General features: G+C 40.4%; 1 protein-coding gene across 1 annotated transcript in view; it reads left to right on the top strand.

The window, feature by feature from the left end:
• LNX2 (ligand of numb-protein X 2) overlaps window positions 1–12,462 on the top strand; it is a 188,595-nt gene that overhangs the window by 160,665 nt on the left and 15,468 nt on the right. Inside the window, exons 8-9 of the mRNA XM_073662469.1 lie at window positions 578–806; window positions 9,451–9,609. Of these exons, the coding sequence (XP_073518570.1) occupies window positions 578–806; window positions 9,451–9,609 (388 nt within the window). The remainder of the gene's footprint in view (window positions 1–577; window positions 807–9,450; window positions 9,610–12,462) is intronic.

The following is a 12,462-nucleotide window of genomic DNA, read 5'->3' as shown; positions in this document are numbered from 1 at the left end:
AACACCTGCCTTCTGAGATGCTTTCTGCTACTCTCCCTGCTAATATATTGTTTTCACATGGATTATTGTTTATAAAGAAGAAAAATGCTGTTTTTGGGTTCCGTTTTCTTTTTTCTTATAAAGTATGCCTAGCTCTTCTATATGCAAAATTTGTCCACCACAGTTTATATAATAGACTACTTATCCCCTGGCTGTCCTTTATGCCAGACCTTCACTTTACAATTTTCTATACATTGCAACCCACTCCTAAGACAAAGGTTCCCAGACCTATCATCAAAGGAGAAGTGACACCATGGATAAGACATTTATGTCATATCGTTGGTCTATTGCATTGAAAATGGCTACAGAAGAGATTTTCAGTTCTTCTCTTCTAGGTTTGATAGGTGTCATAGACAATGTAGTTGAAGCATTTGTCAAACCCAGAATTACTGAACTTGTCTTCCACAATCATATTCGGTATAACAGATCAATCAATCAATAGTATTGCATAAATATGTTATCTACAGAGCAATAGACAGATGTTACAATATAAGCTGGGAATTAAAGTCTGAATTATGTAACACATATTTTTTCCCAGGTGATGTTCTGCTGAGTATAAATGGCATTGACCTGACCAACCTGAGCCATAGTGAAGCAGTGGCTATGCTCAAAGCCAGCGCCGCTTCCTCAGTCATTACTCTTAAGGCCCTTGAGGTGGAGGTCCTAGAAGAACAAACCCAAGTAAACGAAGAAATGAGCACAATCAGTGAAAACGAATATGATGCAAGCTGGTCTCCATCATGGGTCATGTGGCTTGGACTCCCCAGGTAGATACTAGTAGTGTCATTCTTTCTCTACAATGAGGCCTCAAGCATACAGTATGTACATGACATGTACATGACATGATATACTAAATATGGATGATTATTTGCCATTTTACGCATGCACAATATACTATTTTTTTTTTTTTAATAAATGCTTGAAGAGGGTTCTCCAGTGAAGATAAGTTATCACCTACTAACCGGATGGGTGATAGCTTCTTGATCTGTCAGGGTCCAACTGCTGGGACCTACACAATCGACAGAAGGGGAAACTTTCATCCCCATTAGAATGGAGTGTTTTTTGCCCAATGTTACACGCACGCCGCTAGGTTCAGATAGGGGGAGACGGGTTTCATGAATTCTTTTGAATCCTGGGGGAACCGTTACTCAGGGCGACTATAGGCTGCAGCTTCTCTCAGGCACACGATAGATTCAATTTCTGACCAGACACATCTGACAAGAGTCTTTTTCAACAGTTTAACAGTGGAATTTAATCTGAAGCACGGCCAGTGCAATTCAGGGATATTACAGCAACAATCTTCATTATAGTACAGTCTGAGTTTCTTGAGCAAGCGGCTCCAGTAACAATTATGTAGTTTCTTCACAATTCACAGTATTACAGTCTCCTCAGTAGCATAATTGATCATAGATTAGATCTCTTAGCAGCACACTTCTATGCATACACAACCACAGGCTTTTCCTTCACAAGGACACAATAGTATACAGCATTCTTTATCCTGCATGGAGATGGAGGGGGGGAGAGTTTGATGAGGGAGATGATCTCTGTGACACAATTCATTCCAGTCCTTATCTTCCTGCCCAATAATACTCTGCACTATTAGTTCAGGGAGTTTGTCTGACATTTGTTTAGTTTCTCTCCTGATCTGAATCCTGTTCAGTTGACTTCTGTCAGATACAGATAACACACCACCTTTCTCTTCAGCTTCAGCCAGACTACAATAACAAGTTCCCCACAATTCCACTGGGGCTCTGCTAAAACACTCCCTGTCTCCTGTGACTGTGTTAGCCCCTTGAGTTGCTGGATGCTTCTGAAGCACAACACTTCCTGTCTCCTGTGCTTATGTTATTTGTAACAGTTGCTGGATGCTTTGGAAGCAACAGCACTACTTCTGCATGTTACACCAACCAGAAGTCCATTTATTCCCATTGGGGCTGCACTGTGCTCATTTTTTCCAGTAGCCCCAGAGAGCATGAATGCATCAGTGGGCCAGCACTGCCGCTCCATTCTGAAGGGGTTGAAAGTTCCCCGTTCTGCCTATCAGTGCGAGTTCCAGAGGTCAGACCCCCACCAATATATAAGTTATCAACCTTTCAATAGATAGGTGATAACTTCTCTTCACTGGACAACCCTTCAATTTGCAAGTTTAGTCTAGTTATTGTGATCATTTGTACAAATGATCCAATGGATGACTGATCTGTCGCATTCTGGATGGCCATATATTTATGAACACCTTTGAGAGCAATTTTTCTTTTTTCTTAAAGGGTAAACATTTTAAATTTTCTTTTTTTTTTAAAATAAATCAATAGTGCACATGAAAATAAGAAACTTTGTAATTTATACTTCTTTCTCCTCCTGGGCTGATCTTTCACTCTGTAAACTCTGTATTCAGTGGTAAAATCTGTTTTCCGTAAATGCAGATACCTCACATTACTGAGACAAGAGATGACACTTAGTGGCACATAAGACTCTATGGAGGAGGGAAGAGCTAGAAGTAGACACACACTTTCTGCTGCAAGTTCTCCTGAAGCGGCAGTTACAGTTATCCATAGAACTTTATAAGCACCAACTGTCATCTCTCATCTTAGTAATTGGAAAATCTGTATTTACGGAAGACAGATTTTACCTGTGAATTGAGAATTTTTGAGAATACATTTTCAGTCCAGGAGGAGGAAGAAGCGGAGTTCCCTAATAAGATATATTACAAAGTCTATTATTTCCACAAGTGCTATTGATTTACGAAAGAAAATAAATAAAATGATGGTTACTCTTTTAAAAGCAAAATGGTCAACATTTTTTAATGAAACCTAATTGCAAAAATTATTTTAAACCAAAATGCTTGCATTTAAGTAAAAAAATGCTCATGAAGGTGTCAGCATCATGATACACATGTTTTTTTACAATTTGGATGTCTGTGTTCTGCTCACAAGTATTATGGATTTGCTGTTAAACAGCACCCCATGTGGTTACATTTGGTATTGCAAGCAGAACTTTTCATGCATAAATTATAATAATAGTATAGTAATTATAGCAATAATGCCACCAACAATGTCCTATCTTTTTCAACCAATACTGTATTTATTTTATTTAACTTCCCATTTTGTGTGATAGCCTATCCTATACCAGCAAGGATACATTGTTTGGAAGCTGTGTTTTTGATATTTTTATATGTACGTCCTATAATACATTTGCATTACAGCTCTGTAAAACTTACAAGTCGTATGGAGTTATAATAAGGCACTCATAGAAGTGTATTGGGCCATACTGTCTGAATGAATGCCCCTGACTTCATACAGAAACATAAACAGGTTAATAATTTTAATAAAATGTATTTATATAGCACCAACGTCCGTAGCGCTTTACCAAGGGGGACATGTACAGATAATAAAGACATTACAGAATAACACATAATTCACAAGTTACAGGAGGGGTCTTGCTGCTCACAAGCTTACAATCTATGAGGAAATAGGGGGATACAATAGGTGACAGTGCTTGTCATGTAAGGTCCAGCCAACATTATAATTAACAGGTTTTTAAATAAAGCTGCATGATCGGGTTATCAGTCAGTATCTGTCTAAGTACAGATGCCAAGTGCTATTGGGTGCATGGAGGATGTGGGGACAGATGAATAGGACGGACCAGGTTTTGAGTAAAATTTAGAAAGGGAGAACAGGGAAGAGATAGATTAGTGAAGTGAGGTGATAGGCTTGTCTAAAGAGATGTGTTTTTAAAGCAAGCTTAAAAATGTGGGTCTAGGTATTAATCGGATTGTCTGGGGTGGTGCATTCCAAAAAACTGGTGCAGCAATAGAGAAGTCTTGGAGACAGAAGTGGAGGTTTGGATTATGGAGGATGTTAGTCTTAGATCAGTTGCAGAATGGAGAGCACGGTAGGGTGATAGAGATGAGGGAGGAGATGTAGGGTGGTGCAGAACCGTGGAGAGCTTTGTGGGCGAGAGAGATACATTTAAATTGTACTCTGTAGCAGATGAGTAATCAGTGCAACAGGGTAGACACCAAAAAAGATAAAAATAAAACGGAAAATAAACCCTCCAGGGCTCAGCACCCTTATCCACTCATCTTTCCCATGCAAAGTTTTAATTGCTATGCCTGGTATCCTTTTCACTCTCCATTCACGTAAGGCTGGTTTGGCACATGGAGAGGTGGGACATATAGTGGTTAGGGGCTATCCATATTAAAGGTCACCTTGACGTGGTTGGATGGCTTTTGCGCTTTTTGATAAAAAAAACACTAAGTACTGTATGTTTTTAACATTTACAGCAATATTTGAGTTCATATATTCATTAGTCACAGTGTCCTGACGCATTGTGTATGTATATGACACGGGGTGGAGGCATCAGTATAGCGGCTGGACGGAAATACACCTATGGCTGACACATTCAGGATAGATTGCAGAGGAGAAATTTTATTGCGAGGGAGACCGATTTGGAGAGAGTTTAAATAGTCCAGGTGAGAAAGAATAAGAGCTACAGTAAGAGTTTTATCAGTTTCAAAGGCAAGAAAATGTCAAATTCTGGAAATGTTTTTAAGATGCAGGTAGAGGAAGGACATCGTGTTAGAGACAGCGGACAGGCAATCCCTCGTATTTTGTATTAAGGTTGGGGTGATGTCAGGAGACGAGGTGTATAATTGGGTCAACATAGAGATGGTACTGAAAACCAAATCTACTGATGGTTTGTCCAATAGACAATAGAGGCCGTGTATAGGGAGAAGAGGAGGGGGCCTAGGACTGAACCTTGAGGAACCCTGAAAGTAAGGGGAAGAGGAAGAAGAGGTGGCAAATGATACATTGGAGCGGTCAGAGAGGTAGGAGGTGAACCCGGAGAAAGCAGTGTACTTGAGCCCGATTGAGTGGAGCACAGTGAGGAGTAGCTGGTGATCCACAGTGTTGAATGCTGCACAGAAATCCAGGAGAATCAGCAGGGAGTAGTGACCATTAGGATAGGGTCACACGACTATATTTTCTCTCATCCGAGAAAATCAGTCTGATTATGCTAGAGTTTGATTAGAGTGTGATCCGATTTTCTCGGATTAGGAGAAGATGGAAAAAAATGTCTCCATCTTCTCCATTCTGTCCGTCCATAAAAATCGGACTGCACCCAGATGTCATCCAAGAGCGATCCGATTTTTTTTTTACATGGACTCATTAATTTATGGCCGAGTGCAATTCGAATATTAGATGCAAATCGTCATTGCTGTGATTTTTTTTCCTCGAACAGACTCTGCCTAAGGGAGCAAAAATCGGGCTTGTGCACGACCTCATAGAATAACATTGTTATTCTATGAAAATACGGCCATCTGCACAAGCCCATAGATTTAGCTGGTAGTAGATCTCTAGAGACTTTAGTAAGGGCATTTCCAGTTGTTTAGAATGGATTATAAAGGGTCAAGAAGAACGTTGTCTGAGAGATAGCTGATCAGACGAAAGTAGACTAAGCGTTCCAGGAGTTTAGAGATGAAGGGAGGGAAGATTAGAGACAGGTCTATAGTGAGCAGTGCAGTTCTGGTCGAGGAATGTTTTGTTTTTAGTCAAGGCCTTATGTCGGCATGTTTGAATGAAGCGAAGATTCCGGAAGAAAGAGAGAGGTTAAATATTTTAGTTTGGTGGGCAGTGACAGCCGGGGAGAGAGACTGGAGGAGATGTGAGGGAATAGGGTCACCGGTGCAGGTTGTAGTGTGAGAAGAAGTGAGGAGCCTGGTCGCTTCTTCTGTGACAGTTTCAAAGGTAGAAGGAGACCTTAATATGCAGGAGGGAAGGGGATCCAGGCTCTGAGGGAATTGGGCAAAATATCCTGACAGATATGGTTTCTTTTTTGGGGTGGAAATAAGTGGCCAGTTCGTCAGCGCTGAGGCTGGTGATGGGGACTTGTATTTTAGGGCTAAGGAGGGAGTGGAAAATTTCGAAGAGTCGTTTTGGATTGTCAGATAGTGATGTGATGAGGGTGGTGTTTAGCAAGACAGAGAGTAGAGTTATATATTTTGAGCATGAATTTATAGTAGATGAAGCCTTCTGCTGAAATTATTTTCTCCACTAACGCTTTTCACACCAGTGGAGAAAATGTGTTTGCAGCGTGTGCCAGGGTTGTCTGGGTCGGATTGTACTGCGAGTAGCAAGTGCTGCTTCATCCAGCGCACTTTCCAGTGTCTTATTGTAAAGGTTTCATAGAGCATACAACAAAAACAAGAAATTGCAGCAATGTCCATCAGAAGTCATGTTATAGAGGTATGCTCTCTGGAAGCATTGTCTCTAGGAAAGAATATCTCTGTAAGATGGCACCATATGGCGGCAGTCTAGGTGACTGCGTCAGTGTTCATGAGTAGTGATGAGCGAGTATGTTCGGTTAACCCTTTCGGCGAGTATGCTTGTTTCTTAAGCATACCTCACATGTATTAACCCCTTACTGGCCTGGGGCGTATTAGTACGCCCCAGGCCATCACCCCCGGTTCAGTGAGGGCTCCGGCGGTGAGCCCGCACTGAACCGAGCACATGTCAGCTGATTATTACAGCTGACATGTGCCCGCAACAGCAGCGGGTACAATCGCGATCCACCCGCGGCTGTTAACCAGTTAAATGCCGCTTTCAATCTCTGACAGCGGCATTTAACAGCGCCTCGCCGGAAGCGCGTCACTTACCCCGCCCATCGGTGACCCCGTCACGTGATCGCGGGTCACTGATGGGTGAGCATGACAACCCAGGGTCTGCAGCAGACCCCAGTGGTTGTCATATAAAGATCGCTATGAGCGCCACCTAGTGGTCGACGCTCATAGCACAGGAGCATTTCTGCTACATAGAGGTGATCTGTTCATCACCTCTATGTAGCAGAGGCGATCAGACAGTTGCTGCTTCTAGTCTCCTATGGAGACTATAGAAGCAAGCAAAAAGTGTAAAAAAAATGTTCTTAAAAATATTTAAAAAAAATTAAAAATATAAAAGTTTAAATCACTCCCCTTTTGCCCCATTCAAAATAAAATAATAAAAAATAAACCCCACAAACACATATTTGGTATCGCCGCATTCAGAATCTCCCGATCTATTAATATAAAAAAAGAATTAATCCGATCGGTAAACGCCGTAGCAAGAAAAAAAATGTAAAACGCCAGAATTACTATTTTTTGGTCGCCGCAACATTGCAATAAAATGCAATAACGGGCGATCAAAACATCGGATCTACCCCAAAATGGTATCAATAAAAACGTCAGCCCAGCGCGCAAAAAATAAGCCCCCACCCGGCCCCAGATCCCAAAAAATGGAGACGCTACGGGTCTCGGAAAATGGCACCATTTTTTTTTTTTTTTTTTAAGCAAACTTTGGATTTTTGGTGTCTACGAACTTGTAATGGAGAATAATAATGGCAGGTCAGTTTTAGCATCCAGTGAACGTGGAAAGAAAAAAAACAACTGTAGAATTGCATTTTTTTTGCAATTTCACTGCACTTTGAATTTTTTTCTCGTTTTCCAGTACACGATATGGTAAAACTAGTAATGGCATTTAAAAGTACAACTCGTCCCGCAAAAAATAAGCCCTCACATGGCCATATTGCCCAAAAAATAAAAACGCTATGGCTCTGGGAACAAGGGGCGCAAAAAACGAAAATGCAAAAACGGAAAATCCCAAGGTCGTTAAGGGGTTAAAGCTGCCAAACAGTTGCAAATCATGAACACGGGAGTGATTCAAACATATCACCGAGCACGCTGAAGATACTCGGTGCTCGCCTGAGCATACTCACCGAAAGGGTTAACCGAACATACTCGCTCATCACTATTTATGAGTCCTTAAAAATCTAAAAAGATGTTTTGGTGTAGAAATTATATCTATTATCAGTTTTAATATAACTTTAATGGCCTTTTTACTGTGAATACACGATTTACATTTTTATGTAAGCAAAAAAAATATATAACTGTAAAAGTCGTATTTGCCATTAACTCTTGCTTATTATTTGCATACAATTATGTTGCCTGCAGCAAAGTGGTCTGCACTGCTCGGCTGTTAGTATAATTGATTGCCTGAGTAGCTGAACACTGAATTTGCTGCATAGACAGGAATATTTTATTCCACTTGAACAGGCTGTTTTTTTACATTCTATTTACTTCAAATGGAAATGTACATGAACGCTTAAAAGGAACCTGTCATTTGATTTAGGCTATGTTCACACATCATGGTTTTTTCAGTGTTCATTTTCTGCAGCAAAACCTGATCTCTTGCCAGGAAGTTGTTCAGGATTTTTGGTGCATTTTTTCAGCGTTTTTTTCACTGTCCTGTTGTCTCTGTTATACATGTACATTGAGTTCAGTGAAAAAAAAATCTCATTCTGGTTTAGGCACAAAAAATGCTGAAAACCTGACACCTGCGTTTTTTCAGTGATTTTTTTTTTCACCACCCATTACTTCCAATGGGTGAAAAAAACACTGAAAAAATGCTTATAAAAAAAGTGCCATGCTCTATTTTGCAAAAAAAACATGCAAAGCACCAAATACTGAACAAAATAAAACCATGATATGTGCATGAGATTTCAGGAATCTCATAGACTTTGCTGGTACTGTAAAACACAGCTGAAAATTTGCATTAAAAAAATGCTTAAAAATCCATGATGTGTGAACATAGCCTTATGCTGCCAAAACTACAAAACCATACAGTCCGTACTCGGACCACGACACAGTGATGTGTGAATCCGGTAGGGTTGTCATGGTTCTGTTATTTACTTGGCCATCCATGTTCCCTGTATGGTGTCACACAGGGTCTTCATGGGACCATATTATTGTTGCCTCTATGATACGCTTCTGTACGTCATGTCTCCAGGGAGCACACTTGTATAATACAGCATGTGATGATGAACCATGCCACTTTTTTTTTTTTTCCTATCAAAATCATGGGGAAAAAAAAAATCTCAAGAAAATTCTATGGCCACCATATTGCAGACCTGTGTGACAAGATAAAAACTGTCTAAAAGAAAAACTGTCTTTGTCGCCCATAGCAACCAATCACAGCTCAGCTTTCATTTCCTAAACAGCTCTGGTAAAATGAAAGCCGTGCTGTGATTGGTTGCGTTGGAAAACAAGGAATGGTTTTCTTTTAAGACAGTGCCCATAAAAGTGTTTACCACTACATTTGGCCTACAAGGAGCGAGACCCAGAAAGAAACATATCTGCTTTAGTGCCGCTGTTTTCTGATGTTGCGGTTAAGCTCCATTGAAGTAAATGAGGGCAGAGCTGCAATACCATACACAGCCTGTAGAAAAAAAAGTGGCACTGTGTCTGGAAGAAAGCTGCTCTTTGATTGGTTTAGTATATATTGTCAAAAATATAATATATATATGCAGAATTAATCTCCACAAATTATAAATACATGAACTATTTTATAAATGTTTTACTATATTTTTCTTTGTTTTTTTCAGCTGTCTGCATAGCTGCCATGATGTCATCTTAAGAAGAAGCAGTTTGGGCAGCTGGGGCTTTAGCATAGTTGGAGGTTATGAGGAGAACCACACAAATCAGCCCTTCTTCATTAAAACCATAGTTCTGGGGACACCTGCGTACTATGACGGACGCCTTAAGTGAGTACGATTCAGCAGAGGAAGCCACCTGCAACATCATGGACTATTTTTACTCTCCACCTAGTATCTGTATATAGAAACAGTGAATTAATGGCAGAAAAGTAACTATATTTATAGTGCTTTCTCCAATCACACCTACAAGCATCCAGCAGATCTATAGTCTGGTGTAAGTGGTATATTAAACTGCAAAATATGCACACACAGGGAGAGAATAAAAGAAAAATATCAAATTATATCAAATATAGGTTTTCTGATGACCAAAACTACTACTGGAATAGCGATGTCCAACCGCCTGCCAAAGGGTCATCTGAGACCCCTGTGTGTCTGCAGTTGGGTAACGCTTTTTGTCAAGGTGCATTGACAAGTTAGAGGGGTTTTCTGACGCCGACTTCATAGGAGGAGATTGGTGCCGATGATGTTACAACTAGTGATGGGCGATCCGCTGGAAGTTCGGGTTCTGGTACCCGACCTGAACTTTATGTAACATTCTGGTTCGGGGACCAGAACAGTACCCAAATTTCAACCAGAACCCGAACCCCATTGAAAATAAAGGATGCCCGAACTCTGAAAGAAAAAAAATCTCTGTGTCTCTTTAAATAAATCTAAAAAATAAAGTTGACATTGCTATCAGAGATGAGCGAACCCAAACTGTAAAGTTCGGGGTTCGTACCAGACATCTAGTGTCCGGTGCTGAATTCCAAACATGGGCTTCTCCCGGAAGTCCGTTTTAGTGTTCAGAGTTCAGAGAGAAAGGTAGAGACGCTTTTTATAGCACCAAAGTTCAGGTCCCCAATGACTTCTATGGGGTTCGGATTCAAGGTCGGTAGAGTTCTAGTACCCGGACCGAACTTTGGACTAAAGTTCGGTCGAACCTGAACATCCACGGGTCCGCTCTTCTCTAATTGCTATGGTCAAACTACTTAAATATCCCCCTTCCCTCTGTGAACGCTATAAAACTTTTTAAAAATGCTAGAATTGCTAATTTTTATACAATGCGTCGTCACTTTCTCCCACTCAGAGAAAAAAATGGAATAAGAAGTGATCACAAAGCTTCCTGTAATTCAAATTGGTACCAAATAAACTACAGCTCTTTTTGTAAAAACAATTGCAGTAGGAATAAAATGTAGGAATTGTGATTGGTTCTCCAATGGGCTACTTCTTACTACAGTGCCCCATTCTATAGCATCATCATTACATCTCTTACGACACTAATCAAATTGACAAGTGTTTTTTTATATACCCACGAAAACCTGTCTGCACAGGACAGATTAGCGGAGATCTGATGGTCCTAAAGTTGGAAATGGCACTGATGGAAAATGCCTTTTAATTATAGTTTTATCTTTCCTTGTCGAAGTATTGCACAAATCATGAATTGTGTAGTATATTAAAATCAGCCAAGCAAACCCTGCTCTGCACTGATGAAGGGCAAGTACACCGAAACAGCTACTTATAAATGGGTGTATGTCTTGGAAAATATCCATAGTGATGTTGGAAGTGTCATTAAAGGTGTTCCCTGGGAACAGAAAACATAAGTGATGAAAGAAAATGTAATTTTAAATAAATTAGATACCTTTAATTAGCAAATTAAGCTTGTTTTTTTTGTAGGGAAGTAATCACTGTGGTACATCAGAAATGCAGCAGCGGATCTTCATCTTCCTACTGCACATACTCCCAGGCACCTGACCTGTCCTAAACTTCTAGGACAGGTTTCTAGGCAGCGGCTTTTCTGATGTACTACAGCAATTACTTCCCTACAAAAAACAAGTGTGATTTTATAATTAAAGGTATTTAGGAATTTATTTATAATCACATCTTTCTCCTTTCTTTATTCCTGCAGAACCCCTTTAACACCTTCCTATCATATTATACAGGGTGGGCCATTTATATGGATACACCTAAATTAAATGGGAATGGTTGGTGATATCAACGTCCGGTTTGTGGCACATTAGTATAGGGGAGGGGGAAAACTCTTCTAGATGGGTGGTGACCATGGCGGCCATTTTGAAGTCGGCCATTTTGGATCCAACTTTATTTCTTTCAATGGGAAGAGGGTCATGTGACACATCAAACTTATTGAGAATTTCATAAGAAAAACACTGTTGTGCTTGGTTTTAACGTAACTTTATTCTTTCATGAGTTATTTACAAGTTTATGACCACTTATAAAATGTGTTCAAAGTGCTGCCCATTGTGTTGGATTGTCAATGCAACCTTCTTCTCCCACTCTTGACACACTGATAGCAACACAGCAGAAGAAATGCTAGCACAGGCTTCCAGTATTCGTTGTTTCAGATGCTGCACATCTCGTATCTTCACAACATAGACAATTACCTTCAGATGACCCCAAAGATAAAAGTCTAAGGAGGTCAGATCGGGAGACCTTGGTGGCCATTCAACTGGCCCACGATGACCAATCCACTTTCCAGGAAACTGTTCATGTAGGAATGCTCGGACCTGACACCCATAATGTGGTGGTGCACCATCTTGTTGGAAAAACTCAGGGAACGTGCCATCTTCAGTGCATAAAGAGGGCAACACATCATCATGTAGCAATTTCCGATATCCAGTGGCATTGAGGTTTCCATTGATGAAGAATGGCCCCACTATCTTTGTCCCCCATATACCACACCATACCATCAATTTTTGTGTTCCAACAGTCTTAGAGGGATCAATCCACTGTGGGTTAGTGTCAGACCAATAGCGGTGGTTTTGATTGTTAACTTCACAATTCACAAAAAAGTTTGCCTCATCACTAAACATAATGTTCTGTGTAAACTGAGAGTCCTGTTCCAATTTTTATTTTGGCCATTCTGCAAATTCAGTGCGCCGATCTGGGTCATCCTCGTTGAGATGC

The sequence above is a fragment of the Phyllobates terribilis genome, unplaced genomic scaffold (assembly GCF_046119375.1).
Source record: "Phyllobates terribilis strain yellow unplaced genomic scaffold, ASM4611937v1 Scaffold_2__4_contigs__length_985480577, whole genome shotgun sequence".
Taxonomy (NCBI): Eukaryota; Metazoa; Chordata; class Amphibia; order Anura; family Dendrobatidae; genus Phyllobates; species Phyllobates terribilis.
Note: the sequence above shows the minus strand (reverse complement) of the source record. Positions and strands in the feature narration are given on the sequence as shown.